The sequence below is a fragment of the Gallinula chloropus genome, assembly GCF_964237585.1.
Source record: "Gallinula chloropus genome assembly, chromosome: 1".
Classification (NCBI taxonomy): Eukaryota; Metazoa; Chordata; class Aves; order Gruiformes; family Rallidae; genus Gallinula; species Gallinula chloropus.
In genome coordinates, this window is record NC_140085.1 from 83,220,099 (window position 1) to 83,237,678 (window position 17,580).

Sequence of the window (17,580 nt, forward strand, 5' to 3'; positions counted from 1 at the left end):
TCTTATCAAGTTATAGCTATAAAACATTTTAGTAAATGGAAGCCCTCGTTGAGTTTGCGATCTCAAGGAATGTGGGCGTGGCAAAGAGTGGCATCAGGACCCTGAACTTTAGGAGAGCAAACTTCAGGCTGTTTAAGGACTTGTTGGCCAAGATCTCCTGGGAGGTGGCCCTTAGAGAAAGAAATGTTGAGGAAAGTTGGCTACTCTTTAAGGATGCCTTTCTGAGAGCTCAGGAGCTCTCTCTCCCTCTGAATAACAAAGTAGGCAGGAAGGGCAGGAGACCAGCATGGCTAGGCAAGCACCTGCTGGCCAAACTGAGGGAAAAGAAAGGCAAATACAAGCTCTGGAAACAAGGGTGTGTTGCCTGGAAAGAATACAGCGTTGCTGTTCAGACTTGCAGAGATGGGATCAGGAAAGCCAAGGTGCAGATGGAACTGAACTTGGCAAAGGATTTTAAAAACAAGAAGGGATTTTACAGGTACATTGGCCAGAAGAGACAGGCCAAAGAGAGCATACCCCCTTTGGTAAATGAGAATGGAGAATTTGCTGCAACTGGTGTGGAGAAGGCTGAGGTACTGAATGAGTTCTTTGCCTCTGTCTTCTCTGGCAGCCAGGATTTTCATAAGTCACAAGTCCCAGAACCTTGCATCCCTGGACCTCTAGGTGGGAACTGAGGAGGTAAATCCTCCCCCCCTCCACTGTAAGGGCAGAGCAAGTCTGAGTCTGCCTCATGAGGCTGAATGTCTACAAGTCTATGGGGCCGGATGACATGCATCCCAGGCTCCTGAAGGAGCTGCTGATGTGGTTGCCAAGCCGCTCTCCATCATATTTGAAAAGTCGTGGCTGTCAGGAGAGGTCCCTGGGGACTGGAAAAAAGGTCACATCACTCCCATTTATAAGAAAGGGAGCAAGGAAGACCCAGGGAATTACAGGCCAGGGAGCCTCACCTCTGTGCCTGGGAAGATCATGGAACAGATCCTCCTGGATGACATGAAGCACATGAGGGATGAGCGGGTGATCCGGGACAGCCAGCACGGCTGAGTGGTGTGGTTGACACAATAGAAGGAAAGGAAGCCGTCCAGAGGGATCTTGACAGGCTGGAAAGGTGAGGCTGGATGAACCTAATGAAGTTCAACATTGCAAAGTGTAAGGTGTTGCACTTGGGCTGGAAGAATCCCAGACAGATACAGACTGGGAGAAGAGCTCCTTGGGAGTAGCCCTGCTGAGAAGGACTTGGGGATTCTGGTAGATGAGAAACTTAACATGAGCCAGCAGTGTGCTCTTGCAGCTCACATGGCCAATGGTATCCTGAGCTCCATCAGAAGAGGGGTGGCCAGCAGGGACAGGGAGGTGATTGTCCCTCTCTACTCTGCCCTCATGAGGCCCCATCTGGAGTCCTGTGTCCAGGTCTGGGGCCAGCAATACAAGAAAGATGTAGAACTGCTGGAGAGGGTTCAGAGGAGGCCACAAAGATGATCAGAGGGCTGGAGCACCTCCCTTATAAAGAGAGGCTGGAGGAGCTGGACTTGTTCAGCCTGGAGAAGAGAAGGCTGCAGGGGGGACCTCATTGCAGCCTTCCAGTAGCTGAAGAGAACATGCAAACAGGAGGGGAATCAACTTTTTAAGAGGGTAGACACTGGCAGGACAAGGGGAATGGATTGAAGCTAAATGAGGGAAGGTTTAGATTAGATATTAGGGGGAAGTTTTTTTTACAGAGAGTGTGGTGAGGTGCTGAAACAGGCTGCCCAGAGAGGTGGTGGATGCCCGGTCCCTGGGGTTGTTCAAGGCCAGGTTGGATGGGGCCCTGGGCAACCTTGTGTAGATCCAGGCTGGAGGTTGGTGTCCCTGCCTGTGGTAGGAGGGTTGGAGCTATATGATCCTTGGGGTCCCTTCCAACCCATGCCATTCTATGATTCTATGATTTGTTAAACTGCTTTACATACTACAGCTACAAACATCTCTGCTATCCAGGGGTAAGACTGCAGCCTGTGTTTAAATGCACATAAGGTAAACAGTGAGCCACCCAGTCTCTCACATGCTTTGAAAGGGATTTGCTTACCATCTGTAAGCTAGCTAGCACTGATACTAAAAGCATGTTGTGCAGCCTGCAGCAGAAGTAAAGCTAAACAAAGTCACTATGGAGCTGCCCTGCAAGACCCTCTTCCAAGTCACAGCTTTTCTTTGAGACCATCCTAACTGCAAAAGCAGGCAGGTAGGGAAAAAAGCAAGACTGTTCCAGACTGAATTTAATCCTCTGAAGTTTTGGAAAAGAATCAATGTTAACATGATTGAAGAAAAAAATAACTGTATTCTGAGCAGCACTGTCCAGTTTCTTCCTTCATGTAAAAAGACAGAATATTCAGTGAAAGATCACTCCTATTAGTGACCACCCTATTAACACTAGTAGCTAGAATTGGATACAGATAAAATTGCCTTTCAAGGCAATGAATACTAATAAGAAGTCACACCAGCTTTATCTGAAGTTTAGCTCTGCATACAAAAGGATGCAAGACTGGCACTAGAGGGCCATAATACGTAGTGATAAAGTAAAGTAGTCACACAAAAGTTTAGATGGTAGCCCAAAGGCTACAAAAATTTGTAACGAAGATAACTGTACCACTATCAATCCACATCAACAGATACAAAGCTAAAAAATTACCAGCCTGTAATAATATAGGGCCACCTTGTACTTTGTCCAGAACTGTATGAAGAGTTAACACTTACTTGTCAGTTCAGCTATCTGTAAGTGGAAGTTAGATAGGGTACATCAGTGTTCTGGTCTAACAGTTTCAACAGCATTGTCAATAACAAGTGAAAGATTACTGCCATACAGCCATTATATGACTGGAGCAAACAAGACAAGGGAGGTCTGTTTGCAATAGGAAAGACACTACAACTCAAACGCAGCTTCCCCATAAGCACATTCTGAACAGGAACACAGAAAGCATAGGTTGGCTTATGATCAGGGCTTTTGAAACTAAGACACAGATAGAAGAAAATATGTAGGTCCTTCACAGATTATGGTGTGCTTGAGAAGTAAGGACATTTGTTACAGGTCAAAAAAACCCAGGCTGTGCATGATTATTAATGACTATCCTCCCTTAGTGTTGTATCCTGCACTGTAGTCAGACAACAGGTATAAGCCTGAGTTCCTACAAGGTCAGAATTTTCAGTGCTGTGGGACCTTAAGCCTGGGGCAATGGAGTTTCAGTATGTATCAGTACACTCATCAACTAAGCATTTAGCAGCCAGGAATGGTGTCCCAATCTAACTTATTTGCACACAACTATGTGCTTCCCACCACTGGTTCTGCAAGGTATCAATGCATCAGCTTTAAAATTACTACCATCATTATTCTTCAAAAAAGGTACCAGCATGCTGTATTGCTATCAATCTACTTAATATATACTTACAAAGCAGATCTTAAAACAAACAGCAGTTCATCCTTGGATATCCAAGTTACATGCAGCACTTAAAAAGGCTTAATTTGATAGCCTTCTATGTGTATTCACTCTTTCCAAGATATTTAAACAGCATGCAAATTTCAGATATCCAAGTTATTTCTCTAGGAGACACTCACATGTTGTTCCAACCACAGGTTTCTCGCTTCCTTCTAAAAGGTCCCAGAAGTAAAGAGAGGATTGTTCCATCTGGTCTTCAACACTAAAATACACAACAGTTTTATGAGGTAGAATTATAGTCAAGATCAAGTGTTGCAGTATCCCAATGTCCTTCCTTTTAAGAGGCTGACCAAGGTTTAACCTTCCAAATAAAGGCTGTATAGAGGGAATCCTAAGCCCATTATCCACGCCTGAAAGGGATTCATCTTTATGTTTTTACATTACTTAATCTAGCAAATATAACTTCCTTAATTGGTATGTAAGACCTATTAAAGAGACTAGCACTATCCCACAAGACTATACAGCTAGCATTCATTACAAGGCAGGATTTCCAGGCAGGGAAAGAACTGTTGCTTATTGGATACACACGTGCAGGAACAGCCACCAACAGTCCTGCCATTCTGGTAGTTATGAAACTTTGACATAGGTCCATGATCCACCCCCTCCAGATAATGGATTTGGAGTCCACCATGATGAAATTTAATATCCTGAAGGAAAGTATTATGCTTCTCGTACATGTGTACTACAATGAGAATAAGCTATTTCACTGTGGTGAGAAACTTAAGTGTGTTTTATACTGGCTTTTTATAACTAGCTGTTCTTTAGACATTAATGTAAGAGCAGATATTAGGCAAGTTTAGCAGATGACAACTGATTACAAGTTTTAGGAACCTGTCATATTAGCATATGGAAATAATTACTCCTAGCTACAGTGTTTCAACTTAGCACTTTACTTTTTCCATATTAAAATCCAACCCTTACTACACTATCTTGAAAGCACACAGGCTGTCACACTAAACATTAAGAGTCACAGTACAAACATAATGCCAAGTTAGTACTGACATACATTAAATCTGCTCACAATCTGTTACTTTGAAACATATGACTTAGTGCAAATGTATCAAAACCTTTAAATTTTTAAAAGCTATTGAAGATAAAAACAAGAGCATCTCAAGCCTGCCACCTTTGAAATAGAGCAGCACATTTGGATCATCTGAACGGAACACGGACCGAGTTCTGCTGTGTTTCCTGCACTTCTTTCAAGACCTCAGGGAAGTAACATATCACCAGCCTCCCTGTTCATAATGGTATGAGACTCTCCCCCACCCTCAACCCCACAAGGAGACATGATGGGGCTTGTGCATAGCTTCCAACAACTGAGGCTGTAATTACTGCAGCTTTCCTTTGATGCTCAGAGTACAGCAAATCAGCTACTTTCCTAGTCTCAGACCAAAGCAAGGGTACTGAATAGAATTTTAATTAGTGTCACAAAACATAATATTTCAAGACACTGCAGTGTCAAACACTGGACATCTACTGTAATGAATGAAGCATATTAATTAGAAAATAATTTTCAAACTTACCTCAAGTTCTCATTTCTTTCTGGACATGTCAGTTTTGCAAATCTTATGAGGTAGTCTAGTTCTTTAGAAGGCAAGTATATTGCACCATTCACACCACCTTTGAAATCTTTCTGAACATGCTCTTGAGTGAAGTTTTGCAACACATACTGGACTTGAAGTATTGTACGCAATTTTTTCTTCTCCGCTTCAAGCTTCAGTAGGCTCTCTCTTCGCTGAGCCTTCCTCTGTGCTTTCAGCAGCTATTACAATACATGAATTAGAGTCAAATACAATGGTTTAGAAGCAGGGTTCTAAGATAAAACACACCGAGTTCTGGTATTTACGATCCTAAATTGATCAAAATAACTATTAATTCTGGTTAGATAACAGAATTAATCCAATTCTCTTTGGACACCCAAGATCTTTCAAGATCTTCCTCTGGAAGAGTTCCCCATTTATCTACTAATGCTCAACACCATCTAGCTTTAAGTCAAACTGGATACTGGTAGCTTCACTGTCACATACTTTATGTCACATCCTGGTTATGCCTGCTAGTTGTTTTATTGTAACAGCTTTCAAAACTGAATATAAGGAATTGATAGAGTTTATACTAACACACAAATCCACACTTAGCTGACCCTCAATATTTATCATATGAAGTTAGTAACACACAAGTTGTCTCAAACTTCTTAGTGAGACCACTGCCTTTTCACTTTTAAATACTGAGTTGTAGGATTCTGCTGTATCGTTCTGTTAGCAGAAGACTGAAGCACTGAAAATAAGCAACAAGTCACAGAACACGAACAGGCTGCAAGCATGTGAGAATTCTCATGTACCAAGAGAATTATGCAGCAGAAACTATGCAGGTAACGGCAGAATTTAAAATGCCTCAATATGGGGCTATGCCTTTGGTGTTTTCTTTGCAAGACCTATGAAAAATTAGTTTTCTAGAATGCACTGGAAAAAAACATAAAGCACGTTGTTGCCAGAATTCCACTTGGTGTTCCAGTAAGGGGTAATGGCTGTAGAATCCATACTAGTAGAACCAGGGAGAAAAATAACTGCATTAGCCTTTAGATATAGCAAATTCAAGATCAAACATGAACTGGGAGAAGTTAGTGCTGGATAACTAAACACATCTATAGAAAGACATATCAAGTCACAATACTCCATTGCTGAGATTGCAACATGAAGCAGTCCAAGTTGACATTCAGCACAGTAACTCTTCTGTTCAACATACAATGACTTAGAGAACCCAGAGCAGCAACACTGCTGAAAAGGCTCTTAATCTCAGCTCACATAGCAGCAGCTCTCTAGCTCAGAGAGATTTACTGCATTACCTGGAATTACTACATATACAAGAAAATCCTCTCTATCAAAATTGTTTGGGTCCCAGTCACAGACAAGGCATTTTACTGGTCCTCAGGCATTATGCAAGAAGCAGAGAAATTGTGCCAGAGCAGTGACTAATCATGTTTAGCATTCCAAACATTACCTTGGATCAGATCTTTTCATAAAGATAGTGTTTACTTGAGCCAAGAGAACAGTTTCTCCACAGATAAAACACCCACTTACCTAAAAATAATGTATGTAGCACTGAAAAAGGCCTGAAAGCACTAAATCCATGACTTACCATAATTAGCAACAACTAAAACAGTAAGTGGCAAGCTCCTCAGGCTTCAATAAAATTTTATTGAGATCTGTACTTCTCACCAAAACCAAAGTGATTTAGCCCCAGTGCTTTCCCTCACTGGAAACATTCAGTTCAGAAGAGATCTTGGGATATCATCTAGCCCAGCCTCCCAAACAAGGATACAGTGAATCAGGACCAGACTGCATAGAGCTTTGTGCAGTCAGGTCTTGAAAACATCTAAGGATTTTACTACTTCTCTAGGCAGCTTACTCAAGTGCACAGTTATCCTCAGGGCCTATTTTCTTCCTATCTATTTGGAACCTATTATATAAATTTGTGATCACTCCTTCCCCTACCATCTCTCTCAGAAAAGCCTGGCTCCATCTGTTCAGGAATCTCTTTGATATTTGAAGGCTACTGCACCTCCAAGTCCTCACTTCACCAGGCCCAAGCAGCTCAATTCTTCCAGGCCCTCATCAAGTCTCATGCTCCAGCTCCAGTCATTCAGATTCCCACAACTGGCCACGCAGTTTATCTACAGCTTGTGTATCAAGTGATCAGAACTAAACTCAACTGGTTAACAAGCACCAAATGATCAGTTCTCCTTAATCTACTGGTCCTCAGACTAAGGTTGCCGGTCTGCAGTTATGCAGATGAGCCTACTTCAAATATGAGCTACCAGCAAGACAGTTAGCAGTTTCAAACCTAAGTAAACTGAAGTTCTCAAACATAGATGAGTTCAAATGACTAGTTAAGCAAAAGTTCTTACAGGGGTATGCAGTGAATAACTATATCATAGAGGTCTGTAGTACACAAAACTGCCAACATTTACTCTGCTCTACACACTATTTCAGACAGTGCATTGTTTGATTCAGCACACTTCCCCCCAGGTTCCAAGATAAACTTCCAGTATTCTACATATTGGTGTACAAGGACAGCCATTATGAAGTTAGCACAACCTTTACAGTTATCTCCTGACAAAGCAGGAAGAACATTTTATACTTACATCTTGGCTAAGTCCTGAAAATGTCTTCTGAAGCTCCTTGGCAAATTCCAAGTTGTGTACTACTTCATCATATTTCTCTACTGCCTCCTACAAAGAAAAAAAATAAAATACATTTTTATCAGAAGATATCGGTTGCATCTCAATCCCCTTGTACTGAAATCCATTGAGAACTAGTCATTTAGTGGGTAATTCTCTGAAATTTTAAACTTATAAAGATACTATGTCTGTAACAAGTACTTTTAGTTATAAATATCATCCACCCATGAGTGAGATGCAGTACAAAGCCATCTCACCACACAGACATCCTACAAGTTTGTCTGTATTAAACTTTATAAGCAACATCTTGTGAAATACTTCAACATACTAATGTTGAAAGAGGAAAACCGGGATACCATTTATTTAATTTTTCCTTTTGTTCCCTTAGGTCTCAGCAACTGGAGGTAAACAGCTACTAAAAAAAAAAATCAGATACTGATATGAAAGCCTGGAAGGAATACTGGAGACAGGCAAGCTCAGCACAAATCTCTTACTCTGATGCCCAGCTGAATGCCTTTATATAAAATTCATAGAAACTTCATGTAGACAACAAGTCATGCTTCCAGAAAAAGTCTTAAATTTACTTTCCACAGAAATAGTGTTCCTGTTTTCACTAATGGCTTTAACCAATATTTTACTAGCCAATCTTCAAAAAGACTACTTAAGAGTAGAATAACTGAATTTTGATATACCCTAATTTTATGAGGTTTCCCCCCCTTATTAAGGGGTTAGTTTATAACTCTCCTTGAGAGCTCTGAAGATAGAATGCTGCGGTTCGACAGGCTGTCCATATCCTCAGACCATAAGACATAGCTGGGAAGTAACAAGTTAAGCTTCACTTCAGTTGTTCACACGTGCTTTACACTGTGAAGATTATGCTGTTTAGTTACGGTACCACAAGTTTTTCTAGAAAGGGCCCATTAGTTTAAAGTTCTTTTTAAAGTACTGATAGCATTGAAAAGTGTTTCATCAGAGAATCAGAGATGATATTTGTGTTCATACTGCTGCACTGTGATGAAGCTAAGTCAATGAAGTATTTTTCCAGCTGGTTCATTAGCAGGATCAGCACAATCACTGGCATGTCAGTGCCCTTTATCACACAACTGTTCTTCAGCATGTGGGAAGCACATTTCAAAAAACTGTGACTCCTAGATCACTAGAGCAGTAAACCCTTTGGATTACAGGACACTGTTACTCAGACATGCTTAAGGAACAACAGCTTTGCCATTATAAAACCCTGCTTTTAGTGCTACAGTCCATTCCATCCAAGTCAGAAAAAAAGCCAGACCCACTGTTTTATCAGGCAAGTTTCAGCTAACCCCACAAAGTGGGGTTAATGATTGGACTTTATCTTAAACATCTTTTCCAACCAAAACAATTCTATAATTAAGCTTTTATCACTATACTGATAAAACACTTATCAACATGAGCACTACTTTGAAGAAGCTTTATATTAGGTTGATGCGCCTATTCTAGAAAAACTTCCAATATCATGTCATGAGCATAAACAGCATTTCTTTGAGTGATCCTTCATCTTGGCATTCCAAACTTGCCCAACCTTAGGAACAAAAGACACACTGTTCTAACAGCACTTGAGTGCTGGTGACTCCAGTTATCAAATAGCAGCACTGGAAGGACAGGAAAGCATTCCCAGCTAAGTCAGTACCTCAGAGCCAGATATCTGCATTAGGGAAGCCGTTAGATCCTTTGCAAGTTAGACCAGCACCTTCCTTTCTACCAACAAGGACTGTTTGGCAGTTGTATTTTAGCTATTGTAACCAACTGCACTGTGTAGCCAACAGGCAACTTCAAGTGACACCTTGTCAGTTTAACCCAGCAGGCAGCTAGAACAACCACACAGCCATTTGCTCACCCCCATCATCCCATTAGCATGGAGGAGAGAAACTGAAAGAAGTAAAACTCATAGGTTGAGGTAAAGACAGTTTAATAGAACAGAAGAGAATATGAACAACATTAATAATAATAATATACAAAGCACGTGACAGCAAAATTGCTGACCACCCACAGACTACTAATGCCCAGATAGTTCCCGAGCTGTGGTCCGAGCTCCCAGCAACCTTCCCCCCTGTTATATACTGAGCATGACACCATATGGTATGGAATATCCCTTTGGCCAGTTCAGGTCAGCCATCTTGGCCACATCCCCTCCCAGATTCTTATGCACCACCAGCCTCCCCACTGGCATGGCAGTACAAGGACCTTCCAGCTTCTGTGAACACTGTCTAGCAACAACCAAATTATCAGTGTGTTATCAACATTATTCACATCCTAAGTCTAAAACCCAGCACTATACCAGCTGCTAGGAAGAAAATCAAGTCTATCCCAGGATACAGCTGTTAATGAAGAAGTCATGAGGATCAATTATTTATCCTAGAAGTCCTAGTATTTGGTTCTAACACTGAAATGCCATATAGGTAAACTGCATACAGACACCTCATCAAGAAATAAAGGTGCAGGAGCACTGACACTTAGAGTCTACAGAGCAAAGAAACAAGGGCATTCTGTTACTTTAGTACACAACATGAAGGTTGAAGTCAGACAAATCTCATGGGTTCACCATTCAGACTATCACTAATTTGTCCATTTGGTTTCATGAAAAATACCACTGCAAGGCAGCAAGTATTACTTCTGCAAAGCTACACCACCATCTCCTTCAGCAACCTATCCCTTCTGACATGTTTGAAGGTTTTGAGGCCACCCACTCCTGTCTAAAGCAAACTTACCAACTGGTCTTGGTTAAGGGCTTCTCCCTTCTTCAGGCGATCTTTGTAGTCCTCTAGTTTGAGCTGTAGGAAAATCCAAAGTACATCTTTCATATTGATTTCCGAAACACGTGGAGTAAGGGGTACAAATGACATTACGTATTCTTTCTGTATTTTAAGCCATCCACATACTGCAACATCATAGGAACTTTACTATTTCCTCCCATTCTCAGGAGAAAGCCACAGGAAAAGTTTTGCAATGCCATTGATTTGGCAGTCTCGGTCTCCAGGATTGCCTACTTCCCTTTCCTACCTTTGATCTCTCATTTCCTGCTTCCTACTTATTTCATTTGATGAATACTAATGAATTAACCCTGTATCTTTAAGGGACTCCAAACACATCCACAGGGTCCTTACTGTAAGTTAGGTTTTTTAGCTTTTCCAAATCCATGCTGGAAATTAGTGATCTTATCCTTCAACAATCATACTTAATTCTCTGGAGCATTTCTTTCAAAACCTGGCTTCAGTGAAGTCATCAGGTTTCTACAGCACCGTTTCCTAAGGAGGTAGACTGATGCCTTCAGAGAAGACATAAGATTCCTAGTGTACTGAAATAGATTTAAAAGCCAATATAAACCATACGAGCTAAACTATCTTTTAAAGCTTCTTTATACACACAGGAAAGAGAGGAGTTCACTGCCATTAAGTCACACATTTAATTTGCCTAATTATCCATATAGTTCTTTACTGACCTATAGGAGCCTAGACTAGATATACTCGCTACTCATTCTAGTAAGGCACACTTTTACATATTCATGTGAAAAATCAAAGAATGTCACAACAATAAGCTTCATTGGTCAGAATGAGACTACAAGACAAATGACATATGGAAAAATATGCTTATCTGACATTATTCAAAATTACAGCATGAAGCATGACATGAGACAGCAGTAACACTGCATCTCCTGCAGGAGGATCAAGCCCCCAGCTGCATGGCCAAAAATCTGATCTACTCCACTTCTTCACCCCAAAACCTAACACAAAAGCTTTTCAGACATTTAGGGAAGCACTACATACTTGTACAACTACTTTACTTGTAATCCTGATGCAGCATATCTTAGAGAATCACATTTCCCAGTTAAAAATCACACACACAACCTTCAGTCACCTGCCAACTGAAAAAGTCTCAAAATGCAAAAGCCTGACCAATTATAGCCAAAGTTTAAGTATATCATTATCTTAGTCTCATTAATCCTATACTGTTCCCCTCACCCATCCCAGAAAAGCACAGTTCACACCAAGGGCAGGCTTTGGACCCTTTTTGTATAAAAGCTTTCTAGTAAATAAAACATGACTATTTAAAATGTTGAGTTGAATACTTATGCAAAGCGAATGGCAACACACACTCAATATGACTTGACATTTCCACGAGTCAAGAGGAAACACTTCTCATTTCCAGATTAACATACATCTCTACATCCTAATGTTAGATGCATGCAAACAATAAATTTCTGCAAGACCAAGCCATCCCCAAATCAGTTCCAAGTTAGTTCTGAACTGACTCAGTCTATTAAAGCAGCAGTGCACTTTTGATCCACATTCAATTACTTCTGCTAACTACAGGACATGCACTGTAAAGCCAGCAGCTGGCAGTAGGTTTATAGTTAGCTGCATTCCTGATTCTTTGAAACAATAATATTATGCTTACAGGGTCAAATGCAAGTAGCCCAATTCAGGAGAGTAAAGAACACCATTCTACACTATGCAAGAGTTATAAAATATAACAAAAAAGCAGTAACAAATCCACATTTATGTCCTTTCACAGGTTATTTAAAAAAATCCATGAGAAAGTAACTATATACACACACAACCTCATTCCAGCTATTATAAAATAGTCAATGAGTTTTAGAGTTAGCAGTTTAAGTATGTGCCACACAAAAGAAAAACAAGTTACCTTCTTTTTCTCAATGTTCCTGATCTTGTGTTTGAGGCAGATAAGCCCATTATCAATATAAGTCTCATATGCCTGGGAAGGAGTGGCTGCCGAGTTCAGCGCAGACTGCACGGGGCTGGAGGGAGGTTGGCTCTCCCCAGACGGGTTCACCTGCTGCTTGGCCGCCTTCATACTCTTATCCTCCCCCTCCTTTGACCGGCCTGAAGGTGATGGGCAACGGAAAGGGGCTTGGGAAAGCTGCACCATTGAAATGGATAGAGCTGCAAAGAAACTCTCTCTCAACTCCCCTCCCCCCACTTAAGTTACATTTTTTCTTATTATGCATTCAGAACAGGTAAATACAAAAAAAAATCTAGCCTCATTAAGAATTCATCAGTCTGTCTTCCTTTCCTCTCCCTCCCCCTTTCAAAATATCTGTAGCAGGAATTTAAAAGAAAGATAAACTTTGTATTGTTCAAGACTCCCCACCCATCCAGCCACCAGACAGCCTTTACATCGGCAGAATCAGACAGCACAGGGGATGATTCCAGAAACCCAATATAGTGCCCATATAAAACTAGGCAGGTTTCCTGCACACATCACCCACAGGGGAAAAAACTGCAAGCAAGCAAATGCAAATCACACCATGAGCCTTGTGCCCAGCCTGCAGCCTGAATAAAAATCTGGAAGTGGCATGTCTGAACATACAGCCCCTCTTCTCGCCCCCAATTCAGTTCTACCACTTCATGATCTTTGCAGCAGTCCAGATAATCATATGAACTAAAAAATTTCAACTAAAAAAAGACACCCCCCCAAAAAATTGCTTAATAAAGCAAGCAGCACATTTGGTTACAACAGGATTATCCTTCAGGAGGAACTGGTCTCTGCCTACACCCATCCAGAAGATGCACTCGTGCCATGGCAAGACACCAGCTTTGATGGGAGGGGCTGGGCTTTAACCTTGAAAAGAGAATTTCTGCCAGAGATGCTCCACCACCCTCAACTACTCACACCCGCTCCTGGAAAGCCACGACACCACATTTCCACTGCCCTGCCCGGCGGGGAGGCCTGCGGCTCACAACCCCCGCAGGCACCAGCCACCCACAGACAAGGGAGATGAGGGGCCAGGGAAGCGAAAAACCTTCGTCTCCCCCCGACGCCCGCTCTGCCCCTGCCGCGGCCCCCGCCGCAGAGCAGGGAGCTGCCTCCGCACCCCACCGGCTCCGATACCAGCCGGGAAGGAGGGGGGCATCGGAGTCGGCCCCGCCTCCCGTCCTCCTCGGCGACGGCAAGAAAGTACCTCCCGGGGAGGGCACGGGTACGGCCGCCGCCAGCGAGCCGCTCCGCACGCCTCACCAACACGGCGGAGGAGAAGGGAGGGGAGAGCAGCGGCAGTCTCTTTCCCGCCGACATCGCCATCCCGGGGAGTCTCCTCGTCCTCCTCCTCCGCGTCCTGCGCCTACTCGCGCTGCCGCCACCAAGTTGCGGCAGTCCGCAGCCAGCCCCGCGCCGCCTCGCTCCCGCCTCCCCGCTCACCTCGGTGCCCGCACACGCTCAGGCCCGCCCCGCCGCCCGCCCCCCGCCTGATATAGCGGCGGCGGAAGGGCAGGCGGGGCCCGCCGCAGAGGTCACCGCCTGCCTCCCAATCGCCGGCGCCGCCTCACCTGCCTGTCTGCCTCCCTGCTCTGCGCCGCCGCGCCTCACGTGATGCGGGCAGAGGTGGGGACCGTTACCCGGGGCGGGGAGCCGCTGCCCGTCAGCATCTGCGAAGGGGCGGGGCGCAGCACCTCTCTGTGAAGGTCAGGCGTCTCCAACCGGGGGCTGCCTCTGGATCTGGCGTCCTTGGGTTTGGAGAGCGTCAAACTGTCGGGCGAGACCTGGTGCTCTCCCGGAGGTGTGTGCAAATGAGCCGAGCAATGGCTCTGGCAGGAGGTGGGGAACAGGGAGTCCTGGGAGAGTACGGCCTGCCACCAGTTTCACAGGGGACGGATATGGTGTGTGACATGGCTCCACACCTTGCTTTGACCCTAAGGGAGAAGGTCACACAGGTGGAGCTATCATCCAGTGTCCAGTCATGGTATCACAGTGGCCTCATAAAACTGTTGGCCCAGGACAGGCAGGCTTCTCTCTCCCAGAGGCCCTGGGAAAAGGGTCTTGTCACCCAGCACAAGAAGGTCACCACCTCCACTTAGTCAGATGCAGGGCTCAGTCACACCCTTTTACTAGCATGTGTTGATGGTGGCCGTGGGTGAGCCAGGAATGTGCCTGTTTAAACTGGAGTTAGGGTTCTTCCTTCCAGGCCTGTACAGAGCCCCTTGAAGAGCCTTACAGGGCCACGGGTCCTCCTGTCAAAGAAAAGAATCCGTACTTCCTCTATAAACACAACCCAATTCTATAAACACTTGATACCTAGTAGAAGCACTTAAGTCCTTTGAACACAGACAGCAAAATTGTTGCAACCAACCTTCTGTTAATGTCTAACAATGCCATCAGTGCTGCACAAGGTATGGAAGGTTGGAAGACTAGGGACAACAGGTCTTCCGGAGACTACAGGACTAAGCTGGAATTATGTTTTCTGTGTTTTGTGTTTCTCTTTTTGTGGCAGTTACCTCCAAAAGCAATAAATGATGTAGCAAGTTCATAAAGATTCTGGAAGTTGTGAAAATAGAAGCATTTTGAAAGAACTACAAATGTGTCAGTAAGGAAGGATTGTGAAGGTTTTACAGAACAGAAAAGATGCTCATGTAGCGCACAGGGTGGATGACAGAACTTGAGAGAAAAGGCTCATACAGAAGAAAAATTGCATTTAAAACTAAATAAGTGATTCAAACAATAAGGAGAATTCACAGAATATTGCTGAATCATATTCAGCCATACAGAACCACTTGTAGAATCCGCAATCTTGCCACTTCTCCTGGTTTAATTACAAGTGTCAAAGGACTTTAGTTTTCTTAAAGGCCTAGCTCCTAGATTAAGGTCACTGTGTGAGGCTAGTTTTCATGATTGAGAAGAAATGCTAATAAATAAGACACAGATTGTGTCTGGGATCAGCAACATACCCAGAAAGTCCTTCCAGTAGATTACTGTTCTTTGTGTGGTTTTGTTCAAAGCAAGCACTCGTGGGCTAGATCCTCATAAAGTAATTATAAAATGAATGGTCAATTAATGCATATAGTAATAATAGATCATAATTAATGTGCAGACACCTGAGACTGTTCTATAAATCATAATTACAGTTTGCAAACTACTTTGTAGTGCACTTTTACCATTAGGAAATTGTATAAAAGAGAAAAAAATTGAAAGGAAGATTGCTGCAGGCCAACTCCATACTTAAAAACAGAGGATATCTGAACTTCATTTTAAAACAAATACAAAGTACCTATTTGAGACTGAAGCTATAGATATTTATAGTGTATGTGTGGTCTCTGGAGTACTTTAAGGAGCATTACTAATGTGGCAAGGTCAATCACACCAAAGTTAGGAAATGACAGGATTAAGTGCAGCCTAAATTAATAAATTTAATGGCATTTTGCAGGCCCATTGTGAGATCAGCTTTTAGATTATCATAGGTCATTACAGTCTAGCTACACATCGTTCATAGGCACACATCATCCTAGATGCTCAGCATTCCCAACTTGGGGATCTGTGCGTTTTACTGCAGGATCAGAAGGGGATTGCACTCTAATGGCTGAAGAAGAACACATTTTTTCTCTGATTTTGTTTACCCCTTCCAACTGCCCTGATTTTTCCCAGTCCCAGCAGTTTATCCCACTCATTTTCCTTGCGCTCACGCTTCCTTTCCCAAACCTCAGGCTCAATCTTTTTGCCCAGGCCTACACATTGTCCGAGTCACAGGCTTCTCTGAGAAGCAGTTCTCTCCTTTGCACACAATTCCAACCCTTTGCCCAAACACTTCCAGTTTCTCACACCTGACTCTTCACCCAGCCTCCCAAAACCCTTCCTAGTCCCAGTGGCACCCAGTGTCGACCTGCCTGCTTCCAGCCGGCTGCCATGAAGATACAGATCAGGTTCCCACTTTTGTTCCTTGCCATCCCTTTTATTATCATATTGTGAAACATGACAAAGTAAATGGATGTGTAGAATAAGATCAGCAGTTTGCTATCTTCAGGAGGGAAAGATGTAGCAGTAAATGTGCTGCAAAGGTTATACAGTTATGAACTAGAGAAGCCTGCTTCGGTCATGGAAGACTTCTTAGAAAGGAAGGAATTCTGGAACCAGCAATGGATGAATGCATTAGATCTCACAAAGGTGTTTAGTAGTCAGTATTATACCCCATTTATTGGAAGAACCCAAAAGATCTTGGGAAATAAGCTGCTGCAAGGCTCTGCTATGCTGCAAGGAGTTTTCTGCAGATATACATTCTGTGGCTACCTGTCAGAGGTAGAAGCCAAGGAGTCTGAGTCTCTCAGAGTCCATCATTGCATTACACAAGCTGCTGCTTTACACCACAATGATTTCTAACTAAATTTTGCAAATGTTCCTTTAAGATACAGTTCTCCTTTTAAACTCCAGCGCATGTTCTTCTGTGTTTTCTTCAAAGGATCCTAGTTTCAGGTTCCTTGTATAGAAACTTTATCTTTCCTTTTTGCCTCCCAGTTCAATCCTGCCTAGTAAACTCATTCACATCCATGCTCTTCTTGTGCAACCAGCACCAGGCATACTTTCCAATTCCCAGCCAGCTTTAATCTCCTCCCTCAGTCCTCACCTCACTAGAATCCTTGATTCTTTTGACTCTTTTCCATTCCACCCACCACTTGCTGCATTTCATCAGTCATTTTATTCTTCTAGTATGTTAAAGGGAAAGAGGAAAGGGAGACACAAAAGTAAGCAGAAATAGTTGCAGTGCCTGGGAGCAGCCATTACAATCTAAGTCAGATTTCACCTATGTAGCTCCAGGCCAAACTGAGTATGTTTAATTAGAACCCGTTTTAACACCTATGAGACCTGTGAGGGAACAGAGTTAGGCTCCCTGGCAGAAGTATCTTTGGAGAATTTACAAGTTCAGCTGAAAGAGCTCTCTCTGGAGTATGTGCCAGCTGCCTGCGTATAAGCATACTGCACTAAAGCCACTCCTTGACAGCAAAGTTGAAATTTCTGTTCTCAAGCTTTGAATTTCTGGAATTTCAGTGAAAGTGCAGAGAGGACCCCATGAACTGCTTGTTTTATATTCAGCCTTGAAAATGCTGACCCAATGGGTCTCAACTCACTTTGAGGCAGACACCTAGGATGGAAGATTTCATTTGGAACTAAAAAAAACAGTTAAAG

At 43.0% G+C, this 17,580-nt stretch overlaps 1 protein-coding gene across 1 annotated transcript in view; it reads right to left on the reverse strand.

Annotated features, from left to right (window-relative positions):
* The window catches only part of CAPRIN2 (caprin family member 2), a 34,104-nt gene extending 21,603 nt beyond the window's left edge, over positions 1-12,501 (reverse strand). The window contains exons 1-5 of the mRNA XM_084262649.1: positions 12,316-12,501; positions 10,383-10,445; positions 7,603-7,689; positions 4,985-5,223; positions 3,581-3,663 (exon numbers count right to left, since the gene is read on the reverse strand). Coding sequence (XP_084118775.1) covers positions 3,581-3,663; positions 4,985-5,223; positions 7,603-7,689; positions 10,383-10,445; positions 12,316-12,486 — 643 coding nt within the window. The 5' untranslated portion in view covers positions 12,487-12,501. The remainder of the gene's footprint in view (positions 1-3,580; positions 3,664-4,984; positions 5,224-7,602; positions 7,690-10,382; positions 10,446-12,315) is intronic.
* Between the last annotated feature and the right edge of the window lie 5,079 nt (positions 12,502-17,580).